General features: G+C 43.7%; 1 protein-coding gene across 19 annotated transcripts in view; it reads right to left on the bottom strand.

Moving 5' to 3' along the window:
- Positions 1-12,018, bottom strand: part of ROBO2 (roundabout guidance receptor 2) — a 1,034,237-nt gene that overhangs the window by 438,126 nt on the left and 584,093 nt on the right. Inside the window, exon 1 of one of the 19 annotated variants that reach the window (XM_077174514.1) lies at positions 3,155-4,195. The exons of the other annotated variants lie outside the window; for them this stretch is intronic. Coding sequence (XP_077030629.1) covers positions 3,155-3,209 — 55 coding nt within the window. The 5' untranslated portion in view covers positions 3,210-4,195. Of the gene's footprint in view, positions 1-3,154; positions 4,196-12,018 lie in introns of those variants that run through there. 19 annotated transcript variants of the gene reach the window in all.

Raw genomic sequence — 12,018 nt, 5'->3', positions numbered from 1 at the left:
TTTTAAAAAACAAAAAGGAAAAGAGATACAGAATGTTTCAGCCATCACACCATTTCAGATGCACACTTTCCATTAAGAAGTGCTTTTGAAATAATACTGTGATAAAAGGCTGTTTTTTCAGAATTATTCTCATATATCTTTAACACCTTCTCCCATTCAAGAGCATCACACTTGTAAGTTTTCAAGGGACTAAAAGCCAGCTCTGACATAAAAGGTTGTCATTTTCATTGGAAGTATTTCTGAGTCCTACCAGGCAAGGGTCTGGCTCACCAATACCTGTGTTGACATCAGTTGTTACCTTTTAATATTTGTTCTTCTAAACTTTATTAATTATTGGAAAAAGGACAACAAAACACAGAACAATATAAGAACATCCAATTGAACACTATTAAAAATCCACATGTAATCAGCTCATTTAACTCCAGTAGCAGGTGGCTTACTTTATGGTGCAGACTCTGTCTAGTGAGGTGTTCTGTTGTTTGTCTGTGTGTGTTTTGGTATTTGGGATTTTTTGTGTTTGATTTTTTCTTTGTTTGCTTTGTGTCAAGAACAATAACCAAGACTGATAGCTAAAGAAAAAGATAATGGAAGTTATTCACTCATCAGAGTGCAGGAACATCAAAAGCACAGTAATAAAACCCCTAAAACCTACATATGTGTGTGTAGCACATGTTTTCTGCCACTCTCATTGATCTGGGTAATTTTCAGGTGTTCTAAAACCATGGACAGCAAAAATAACTTTAGAAGAAAAATATTATCATTTTGATCTTTACCACTTTTCAACTACCAAATAAAAGGAAACTCAGAGGGAAAAGGATGGTTAACACGCCTCAAATGCTACAATGTCCATGTCTGGACCTCTTGCCAAGAATAAAAACAAAAACAGCCAGTGAAGCCTAACAACAAAACCTCTCAAAGCCAGAAATGCACTAAGAGGTAACTTTCAAACATAGAAAACAAACAAAGGAACTATAAACAAGAAGTCTTTTGGGTTTTGTCTTTTATTCTTAAACTAAAGCATCACAAATGGTGCTGATGTTGATAGAGTTCTTTTCAAAGCAACTAGTGGTATATGTCAGCCTAAGATGTGATTGTAATTACTATGCTTCTAAAGAGACAAAAGCACTGTGTGCCAAGCTTGCCTGCCAGTATTTCTTCAAAGCTACTTGTTAGTCATTTCGACAATAACAGCTTATATCTACTTGGTCATGATGTGCTATCCACAAAGCTCTTTATTTATTTATTTCAGAGAGTTGTTAATGCAGGCAAACTTGACAGTCTCTGCAATATCTTCCCACAAAAGGGGAGTATCACACATATTCCGGGAGCTGCTTGGCCATTTCTTCCTAATGGTCCGGCTCTAAATTAGCTCTGTGCTTCACCTGCACCGCCCCACCCGCACAAAGCTAAGCCGGAACAAACGTTCTACATGTGTTCCCCATGACAAAACTCGAATAAATTATGTCGTGCTCCTGTCGTTCCAGCAAGCTGGTTAATTGCATTTGTTTCATATACCTCCAAACAGACTGGTGCTTTAATTACATTCTGTAACACCAAGCTCCTCTGATTCACTCTGTCACTTCCACTGAGCACTTTAATTGTATTCCTTCTAGCTACATACACTTTTAAACACTTACTAATAATTACATTTCTATAACCTGATGTTTGCAGTTTGTACACAAAGATACATCCAATATCAGTGGCCTTAAAGTTAAGGATCTTTTGTCACAGCAAAAAAAAAAAAAAAAGTAAAACATAAACCCAAATCCCTTCAGAACTATGATTGCACTGACAGACAAATGTTCTATTAAATCCTTTCACAGTTAAAACTTCTGTTTGGTTTAGCATGTGCCTACGTTATGTAGAAATTTTCTTATCGACTGACAAAACCTAAGACTTAACTGCAGAGCATATCATGCACCCAAGGTAAAACTGCACTTGAATCTGTCCCTCTTCTCTTCTGCCTCCTTTCCTGCTAGGGGGTGGTGGAGAAACACCCAAAGCGTTCTGTGACAGCAAACAATAAACCCCGAGCCCTCGCCTCGGGACTGATACAGCAAATGCTGCCAACAGCTTCTTGGAACAAAGTTTGCTCTGACAGACAGGCAGAAACATCCAGGGTCCCAGACAGTGCATTCACCTCAAAGGCAAAGGGCTGTTTAGCGCTGCCAACACCCAGCGCTAGCCGGGCTGCGGAGCATTGGGGCCAGCACACCCTCTGTGGATGTTCGCTCCTAGTCGTGTGCTTGAGCTGCTCTGGTGTATCCACGGCCTGAGCAGCAGCACAGCGCCCACCCCTCCTCTGAAAGGCAATTTGCCCTTGCACTGAAGTTCTCGCCCTGCTAAACCGTGCTTCCCCGAGATGGTAATTTACAGCTCCCCATCCAGCACTTAAACTCGAAACCGCAAGAAACGTTGCAGAGCACACCCAAAGGGGAGGGGGAGGGCGTTCATGAGGAAACCCACCCTTTCCCCAGACGTCGCTAAAGCTTCATGCAAACCCTCCCTCCGGGGAGCTCGGCATGAGCACAGCGCTGCCGGGGGGACGCTGCCGCCCCACCTGCCCGGCTCGGCGGAGAGAGGCGGAGCGGGGTGGTCGGGGCCGCCGCCGCCCCGCGCTCCCTGCCCGCCTCCCTTCCCTCCCTTCCTTCCCTTCCCGCCGCTCGCCAGCGCCGAGCGAGGCGCTGAGGGACTCTGGAAATCCGCCAGTCCGCCTCACCTGGAGCCCAGGCAGGGCTAACCTATTTATTTCATCAGCTGGCTCTACCCGTGGAAAGTTTAACAATAGAAGGCGGCAAAGTAACACCAGCTACAACAGCGCTCTGCTTCTCTTTTCCCCTTCCCGCTCCCCACCCCCAAATAAAAGATTTATCACGGCAGTTTTTTTTACTCTTTGCTCGCCACCTCAAGCTGACATTATTCCATTCATAAGCTGCTTTTCCATTAAGTTAGGAGACGGGAAGAGCTGCTTATTGGAAACATACATTCTCCCTCTTCCGATCCCTCCCTCCCCAAATACCATTTTTATACCAGAAACAAACTTAGGGCTCTGTAACGTTAAAGCTTATAATGCCATCCATGTGCTGTCCCAAATCAAATTCAGATGAAGGGGATTTCTGCACAGAAATGACATATCTAAAATAAGCGAACTTACCATAGACTTGTAAAAACGCAAATCCGAAGAGCAGGAGTGGCGTCAGCAGACCCATTTTGACATATTAAAAACAATCCCGATCGCTTGCGAGACCAATTCCACGGAGATTAAAAAAAAAAATAAAAGAAGGAAAAAAAAAAAGAGAGAAAAAAAAGAAAAAAAGTATCCAAAGCCAGTAAGAGGTAGGTCCAAAAGTTTTCAGTTTCCTAGCAGCTACTTAAAGTGGAAAGGGAAATCTTCAATTCAGAAGCTGGAGATGCAAAGGTCTTGAATGTGACACTTTTAGATCCACACAGATTAGAGGAGCAGCGAGTGAGCTCCGAAGGCTTCTGCTTTGCACACACGCTCCTTCCTAAATTCCCACCAATCCAGCCCAAGCAGGGGAATTATTCAAGTGTGTCTAAGACTCTCTTTAGGATCCATGGCAATCCAAAAGCAAGCTCTTTCTTCGGAAGACAAGGAGAGACTCTGAGAAAGGACCTGATTCCTAGAAAGTGCTCCACAAACTTCCCGGCACTTTGCAGGAAAACCATTGGTTTGGTTCGGCTATTTTGCCTTCCTCTCGCTCTCGCCCTCCCCCTACCCCCTTTCTCTCTCCCTTTCTCTCCCCAAATCAGTTCAAGCTGCAGAGTTTCTCACTTAACTTCCATAATAGGAACGCCCAGGCAATGTGCTACACGGGAGGGGAACGGCTTGCTTTCTCAGCATCCCCTCAAAAGAGAAAAAAGATAATGAAGAAAGAAAAAAAAAAAAATTAAAGCCGTGTCCCCTGCACCTCCCTCCTCACTGGCAGCGGAGCGGGAACTGTATGAGGGCAGGAGCCCGGCGCGGTGCCGAGCGCTGGCGGGGGCTGCGCGGAGTTGGGGGCTCTCCCAACGCCGCGGCTCTCCCGGGCGGCCCCGGACTCCGCCGCTCCTCTCCTCGCTCCGCTCCTCTCTCCCCTCCTCTCCCGCCGCCTCCGCCTCCCGCCGGCGCGGACACACCGGCTGGCAGGGAGAGGGAGGAGAATGAGCGCGGCTCCCGAGGCTGCCTGGGGAAGGGAGGCTGCGGGGTGTGGACTAAACCACTGCGCTCCACACCCACGCGTCCCTCTCTCTCTCTTTCTCTCTCTCTCTCTCCTCCCGGGCTAGGGAGATGGGGACGGCGATGCCAGCAGGCAGCCGCAGGGCTGGGAATCAGGATCGCTGCCTCCCCTCTACAGTTGGGTGTAGGTAGGATTTACATGATTGCTCCTCACCGCTTCCTCTTTAATGGGCAGCTAATTTTTCGGTAAGTGATTTTCATGGAACTGTTCTCTAATTATTCATTTTCCCTCTCGCGCGCGCACGCAGGCGCTCGGGAGTGAGACCCTTGGAAGGCTATTCCCCAGGGATTTCTCTGCTGGCCCGCTCTGTGGAAAAGGAAGGAAATGTGGCAAATAAAATAAAACACAAAACAAAAGGTCGCACGTGTCCCACAGAGCCGGCGGGCTCTGCCGAAACCCAGGAGCCTCCAGCCTCCCTTAGGCCCCTCGGATGCAGCGCAGCTCCCGCCAGAGGGAAAGTTTGGAGGTCCCCGGAGGTGGCAGTGACGGAGCCGGGAGAACGAGCCGCCTTCGCCCCCCAGGAGCCGGGAGAACAGCCCCTCTCCCACAGACGCTCGGAACAAACCCCGAAGCACCACAGCAGAGAGAGGGAGGGACACGGGGGAAGGAGCCACGCGGAGGAAAGCGGGTTGTAAGCGGCTCCCGGTGCCGGAGCCGGGCAGACCCCGAGAGGGGGCACAGAGATCCCGTGAGGGGTCTGAGACAGCCCGTGAGAGAGACAAAGATACCCAGTGAGGGGAGCACTGACACCCCGCGATGGGGACACACACCATGTGAGGGGTAGCCCGTGATGGGGCACAGACGCCCCTAAAGGGGTCACACACACCCCGGCGATGACAGACACAGCTGAGGGGTCACACACCCCCCAGAGGGGACACGGACGCCCCGCTGGGGATGCGCAGACACCCCGGAGGGGCACAGACACCCGGTTAGAGGGACATAACCACCAAATGAATGGTCACAGACACCCCATTACAGGGACACAGGCACCCCGTTAAGGAGGAACAGACACCCTGTTACGGGGTCGCACACACGCCAGGGGTCACAGACACCCCGTTAAGGGCACACACGAACCCCGCTAAGGGGTCGCTCACACGCCGCGCTGGGACACAGATGCCCCTTCAGGGTCTCCCACACACACGGCCGGGGCGGCCCCGCTGTCCCGCCCGCCCGGGCCGGCGGCAGCGCCTCACGGTGAAGCCCGAGCGCCCCCTACTGCCGGGCTGCGGGCAGCGGCCGCCCCCGCGCTGCCTTTGTCGCCGCGGCTCTGGGGGTCCCCAAAGGTTTCATCTCGCCTTGCTTTCTTCCTTTTTCTTTTTTCCCCCCACCTTTATTTTGAATATGCTAGAGAGAGATTTATTCATTTAATAATTTCTTCACGCAAAGGATCCGAACCGTATCTGTGCATAATTTCCGCTGCCCACACATACTCCCATAAATGGTCTGCAAGTTAATTCTTCCTTAGTTCTTGTGTGCAGTCAGTGACAGCTATTTTACCGTACCCAAACGTTGCAGTGTCAGGGTTTTTTAAGTGTCTGAAATTCCTATGGAGACTTCATACAAAGCCAGGTAACAACTCCAAAGCCTCTTGATGCTAATCAGGAATGGTGTCCCCTAATATTCACAATATGCCCTGCAGATAAATACCATAGAATCACAAAATGGTTTGGGTTGGACGGGACTTAAAAGGTCAGTTCTGAACCCTCTGCCATGGGCAGGAGCACCTTCCACTAGACCAGGTTGCTCAGAGTTCATCCAACCTGGCCTTGAACACTTCCAGGGATGGGGCATCCTCAGCTCCTCTGGACAACCTGGGCCAGGGCCTCACCACCCTCACAATAAACCATTTTTTTCTTAATGTCTAATATAAGCCTACTCTCTCTCAGTTTGAAGCCCTTCCCCCTTGTCCTATCACTCCATCCTCTTGTCAAAAAGTCCCTCTCCATCTTTCCTGTGGGCTCCCTTCAGGTACTGGGAGGTCCCAATGAGGTCACCCCAGAGCCTTCTCTTTCTCAGGCAGAACAATCCCAATTCTCTCAGCCTTTAATTTGCCTGCTCCATCCCTGTGATCCCCTTGGTGCCTGCTCTGGCCTGGCTCCAGCAGGTCCCTGTCCTTGCTGTGCTGGGAGCCCAGAGCTGGATGCAGCCCTGCAGGTGGGGTCTCACCAAAGCAGAGGAGAGGAGAGGAATCTGCTCCCTCCCATGCTAATCATATATTACTACACCTGAAGATTACTTCATGAAGAAAGCTATAAGACTAATTAGGCTAAAGTGATTCCAAAGTTCTTCTTTGTCATTGTGTTTGTGAATTGGTAAAACAAAAGGACCATAACTACCCAGTGCCAGTCTGTATAAAATACATGAAATATTGAAGAATATTTCCCTTTTTAGTGGACATTTGAAATACCATGGTGCTACTGAACATGCTGACTTGTTCAAAGCAAAGTTTTAAATTGTAAATAGCTTAACAGTGTACAGTTCTTTTCCTGCTTCTCAAATAAATTTAAGATAAATTTAATAATAGTTGATGTAGGCCAGAACACTTTATAGATATATACAGTCTTCAAAACCCTTAGGTACAGAGGTAGCCATAGAAGAGTGTAATGACCTATACAAACACTCCCAGTAAAATCAGTGGATTATCCATTATAGCTCCTATTTTATTCATTCACTTCCAGACAATACCACTTTTCAACTATTAAACACTTTCTAAATAAAACTTTGAAAAGTTTCAGCCAAATTCAACCAAGCTTTTTCATGCATAGATTTTGCTCATGTGTGTATCACTGATTTTTTTTTTTTTTCCTTTGAGAAGATTTAGCAGTTCCCCAAAATAAAATCAAAGGTCATCCAAGGATGTGCAGGATCAGTAGAGCAGAGGTACAAATGTGTTATGGTTTACAAGCACAGGACAAGACACAGGTCAGAGTCACTGGCCTGTGAGCAGGGTTTGCTAGGAACAGTGTGTGCTTCCATTCTGAGATGTGGTCCAATACTGGAATAAAAAAACATATGCTTGTCTCTCTGCTCTTTCAATAACCTCCAGTGAGCATGGCCAACAGGACAGATGTTCTCTGCTTGAATAGCAAAGTCTGTACAGAGGAACTGAGTGTGCCAACTATTTGTTTGGCCACGAGCAATATGCCACCTGATTAAATACTTGTGCGGGCAGGATGAGGAAAAGACTTGTCAGGAGCAGTGCACATAAAGCTTCAGTTCAAAGGGTGTTGTTGAGAGGAGACTTTTGAACAGGAAATGGCACAGTAAGTTTGGACTAATTCATACTCAGGTCAGCCATCAAGTCAGGCAGGACTAATCTGGTAAAGCAGCAGTGAGATCAGATTTGTCAGTGTTACAAGTAAAAGTTTCATTGCTTTCCCAGTCTGATATTTCATATAACTGATTCCTAGACCTATACATCTGCATTAAAAGATATATTTAGTGTATGAAAGATTGCATCCAGTGCTTAAAAAAACAGTGTTCTAAGTATAGCCCTCTATTTTCAACCATTGACAGAATTTTTCTTCTAAACCAAAATTACAATTTCTAGTGTTACACGTGTATATAAAATACTCTATTTTCTGGTTGCCATAAACCCCTCTTGTTATCATCTGAAAGAAGAAAGGTTGAAGTTGAGGTGGATCATACAGAATTTCTGGTGGATACCAGAGCTATTCACCAGTCAATTACTGAAAGTGAAAAGAGGTCTTAAATATCAAAAAATATACACATGATGCCTAATTTAAATGTAGGCAACTAAGTTAAGAGCCTGGTCCTTCTAGACTCTGGAATAGAGCAAAAGGCAGATCCAGAGACTGATTCAGAGTATGTAATGTTAGGCAGCATCAGAAACACATAAAGAGAAAGGAAGAAAAATGACACAGTGAGCATGGTCCTTCCCAGAGAACAGACTTTTGTCTTCCTCTGTGCTTTTCTGTTCCAGGTCACTGGCTTCTGATGCCATCTGACTATTGAATACATGATGAGAGAACAGAATTTATAGATTTTAATCCTTATAAATGCTGAAGCATGATTATTATTCCTGCTACAATCAATAAGGTCTTCCACAGGAAGATGAGAGGGAAATCAGGAGCTGGGTCCAGGAAAAGGAGACATATTGGTAGAAACAGTGTAGGTGCTGTGGCTAGATAAGTCTCAGAAAGCCCCCTGAAAAGTAGTTTTCCTGCATACCATAACTTGGATAACTCTGACTAATCTGCTTTTCTTAAACCACCCTTGTGGATTATAAAAAAAAATAAAAAATAAAAAATAGTGCCAGAAGCATTTGCTTTTTCCTCTGTCTCACAGGTGTCTCTTGCAGCACAGAGTGTCACCTTCTGCTACAACATTAAAAAATTCCTGAGTTGTGGCATCTGACTTCAGAGTTTCTCTCTGGAACTACCCATCAAGCAACACCAAGAACCCTATTTTGAAATATCCTTACTTTGCTAGACTGAGTCAGTATGTCTGCACTATTTTTAGTTACTAGTAGAGCTACAGTGCTTACCACAATTATAAGAATGATCTACAGCATTGGTAAGATAAATATTTGGCAAATTAAATTGTTGCAAGATTTTCATAGACATCTTATGCTCAATTTAGGGTTTACATCCACAGCTCATTAAATGTGCAAAAACTGGTAAAAGAAAGATTCTTTCTTGATAATCATTAAAAAAGCCTCACCTAAAATAAGTGCAACTTGATTATTTTAGAGTGAGATCCAGAGCAGGTAATAAGCACAAATACTTCACTGCAATGTGGGAAGTTTTGTATTCAGGTGTCAGGAAACAGGAATTACAAACAGGTGCCTGAGGGGACTGTGGAATCGCTGTCCCTGGAGATACTCAGAGTTCAATTGGACAATGTCCCAGACATTGAAGGTGAACCTGCTTTGAGCTGGACTAGAGGATCTCCAGGGGTCTCTTCTAACCCACATTTTTCCATTGTTCCATGATTCTGTGGCTGGCAATACTGATAAAGCTCCAATCGTGCCAGTGTACTTTGTTTTACACCAAACACCAATGTTTCTTAGTAGAGAATTGTGTACTCAAGTGTTCAGTAGCGCTCACTTCTATTACAGAAATTACATAAAACTGCACATGCAAGCTATAAACAGAAGAATTGCTTGATTTTCCTCAATTTTAAGCCTGTAGAAATAAGAGGAGCCTCTGCTGAGAGATTCCTGTGCAGACTGAAGAGTGAACATTACAGGAGTAGAGGCACATTCCTTGCTCTCTTTTGATTGGAAACACTTTCCTTTGGAACTGCAGTATATAGAATTAATAACCTTTCTGCCAAGTGCAGTAAGTGGCACATCAGGCTTATTACTGTCTCCATAGCAGACTGCAGCATGAATTCATTATTTGCAGCAGGTCACACTGCATCCCTTCCAGTCCTTCCCCTGACTACATCTAGCTGGGCATTCCCCATGTCAGAAACTTCCTCTTACACACTAATATTTTCATACTGGTCTATCTTAAAATATCTCCTGATTGTAAGAGCTGTCAGTGTGCCTGTCTGCTGCATCAGGAACTTCTATTCCCTCTCTTACATCCAGAAATCTGTAAATTATGCATTTCTTTGTCTAATGAAGTTAAAGTCAATTACTTAATAAGATGAAGGCACCAATTATGATCTGTGTAAATAAGAACATCAAAGACACATTCCATCAACTAGAAACTAAATAGGTCTCCAAGAGTAATTTGGTTTATTCTTTTAACAATGTGTCCACTATCTGGACATTCATTTTAAGTAAAAAATAACAAAAATGCACTCTGCCCTAATTGACACAAAACCCCAAAACCATTCCTTAAGTGACAAGGTAAACTTAATCTCCAAAGACAGTTTGGCTTTCCAGGGGGACATGAGGTGGTCATTGTGTAATTCCAAAAAAGAATAGGTATTTAAAATTAATAACTGGAAGGTGATAAAATCTTACTCTGACTACAGGAGAGATGGAAAAGTGAAATTCTCACTAGAAAAATTTATTTTTTCATAGTGCGATCAGATGGACTCATGTGAAATCAAGTGTAGCTACTGCACCCTGACTTCCAAGGATCAGAAAATCAGGCTATACTTCAACACATTTCTAACTGTACACAATGATACACAAACAAGTCTTAAACTGAGCTCCATATTCCTACATAATTATATTAGAAATAGCATGTTATGCTCTCTTATTAAGTGACATATGTCACACTTTCCATAACAAGTGCTTATTGACAGCCAACTAGATTAGCCAACAATATTTACACTTTAATTACAGCTTTTAAAATGGAAATGTGTAACTATAATATGTATATAAGTTAACAGTTGGGCTTGATATCTTAGAGGTCTTTTCCAACCTTAAAAATTCTGTGATTTTATTATATGATATGTTAACAGGGCCAAAATTCATAAAAGTAGACCCATGTGTAAATGTCCATTATGTTGATACCCATTTGTAGATGGGCAAATATTCTTATACTAGGCAGTGTTTAATTTAATAAGGTAGAAAACAAGATTTATTATGTCATTAACAAGTCAATTTACTTGGAAATTCTAATAGACACATCCAGTATTGTTGTTCAATCTTAAATGGCTTTTGAATTTAGCTGGATTTCATAGTGATTGTCCTGTAGAAGACAGCGCATTCCCTTTGTTACCTCTGGCCTCCAAAGTGCCCTTGGCACAGATAGGTTAGGCTTAGCGTAATTTCTGCTTTATTACTGTCCTCAAATGTAATCATTTATTAGTCAAAGCAAGGACCAGTTGTGGAAGCAGAGACCCTCTGATTTATGAAGATGTCAGCTCCCAAGAATCTGGCCCATCGTTGTGGTGGCACCCCTAACAACATTAGAGGGTTGTGCTTGGGCCTACCAGTGGATTTGTAATGTTCCCAGCAGGTTATGATTCTTTTTTTGCAATATGGTGCTGTCAACACTGTTCTCATCAGTTATACATATCAGTGGATTATTAACAATATTTGTCAGACTTCTATATTAGTTTTGTCCCACAACAGCTTTGCCTCACTTCAGCAATAGAATTACATTTTACATTGTCTCAAGAAATGCTTTCAAATTAGAATTGATGTTTCAGTTGTATGATTTTTCACTGCTGATGTAATTTAGTTTTCTATCTAAATTTTTATATGAGTATATGACTTATTTTTTAGAGGTGTGATCCTATTAAAGACAGCTGAAACATAGAGAGTTCCCACAGCAGAATTTGGGCTAATATCTTTCCCATGCATAGCAGACTAGAAGAGTGGTCAAGACTCATATAAATTTCAAAAGTAAATGGAAAAGAAACATAAAACAAGAAAAAACTTGAAACCTCAGAGCAAGACTTCTCCTTAAAAAGTATGCATTTAATCAAAATGTTGAATACAGACAAATGTAAACATCCAGTATCTTGTAGACTCACTAGAGGAGCTATCATATTTTGTATATACTGCAGCTAAAGCCATTATAGGATTTGATTGCTTAAATTGTATATAAAATCACCAAACTTTTACCAGAAAAAAATACGTGGGAATGTTTTCCTCTATGCTGATATCCCATTATACTGGGAGCAGCTGTGCCAGTACCCAGCCCCTTTAAAACCAATAAAACTGAAGATGCAAAGGGGCCAGCTCAGAACACAGAAGCCAATGACTCATTTGAACGTCTGTCTCTGAACTGAAACACAAAATAGCAATTACCTCAGAGCTGCTTGCTGCCACAGCTAGGAAGACTCTCTCACATGTAAAGCACTCTACCCACACAACAAAAAATAGGGTTTTCCTTCTTTTTTCCTATTC

The sequence above is a fragment of the Agelaius phoeniceus genome, chromosome 2 (assembly GCF_051311805.1).
Source record: "Agelaius phoeniceus isolate bAgePho1 chromosome 2, bAgePho1.hap1, whole genome shotgun sequence".
Classification (NCBI taxonomy): domain Eukaryota; kingdom Metazoa; phylum Chordata; class Aves; order Passeriformes; family Icteridae; genus Agelaius; species Agelaius phoeniceus.
This window is presented reverse-complemented; position numbering and strand designations above follow the sequence as displayed.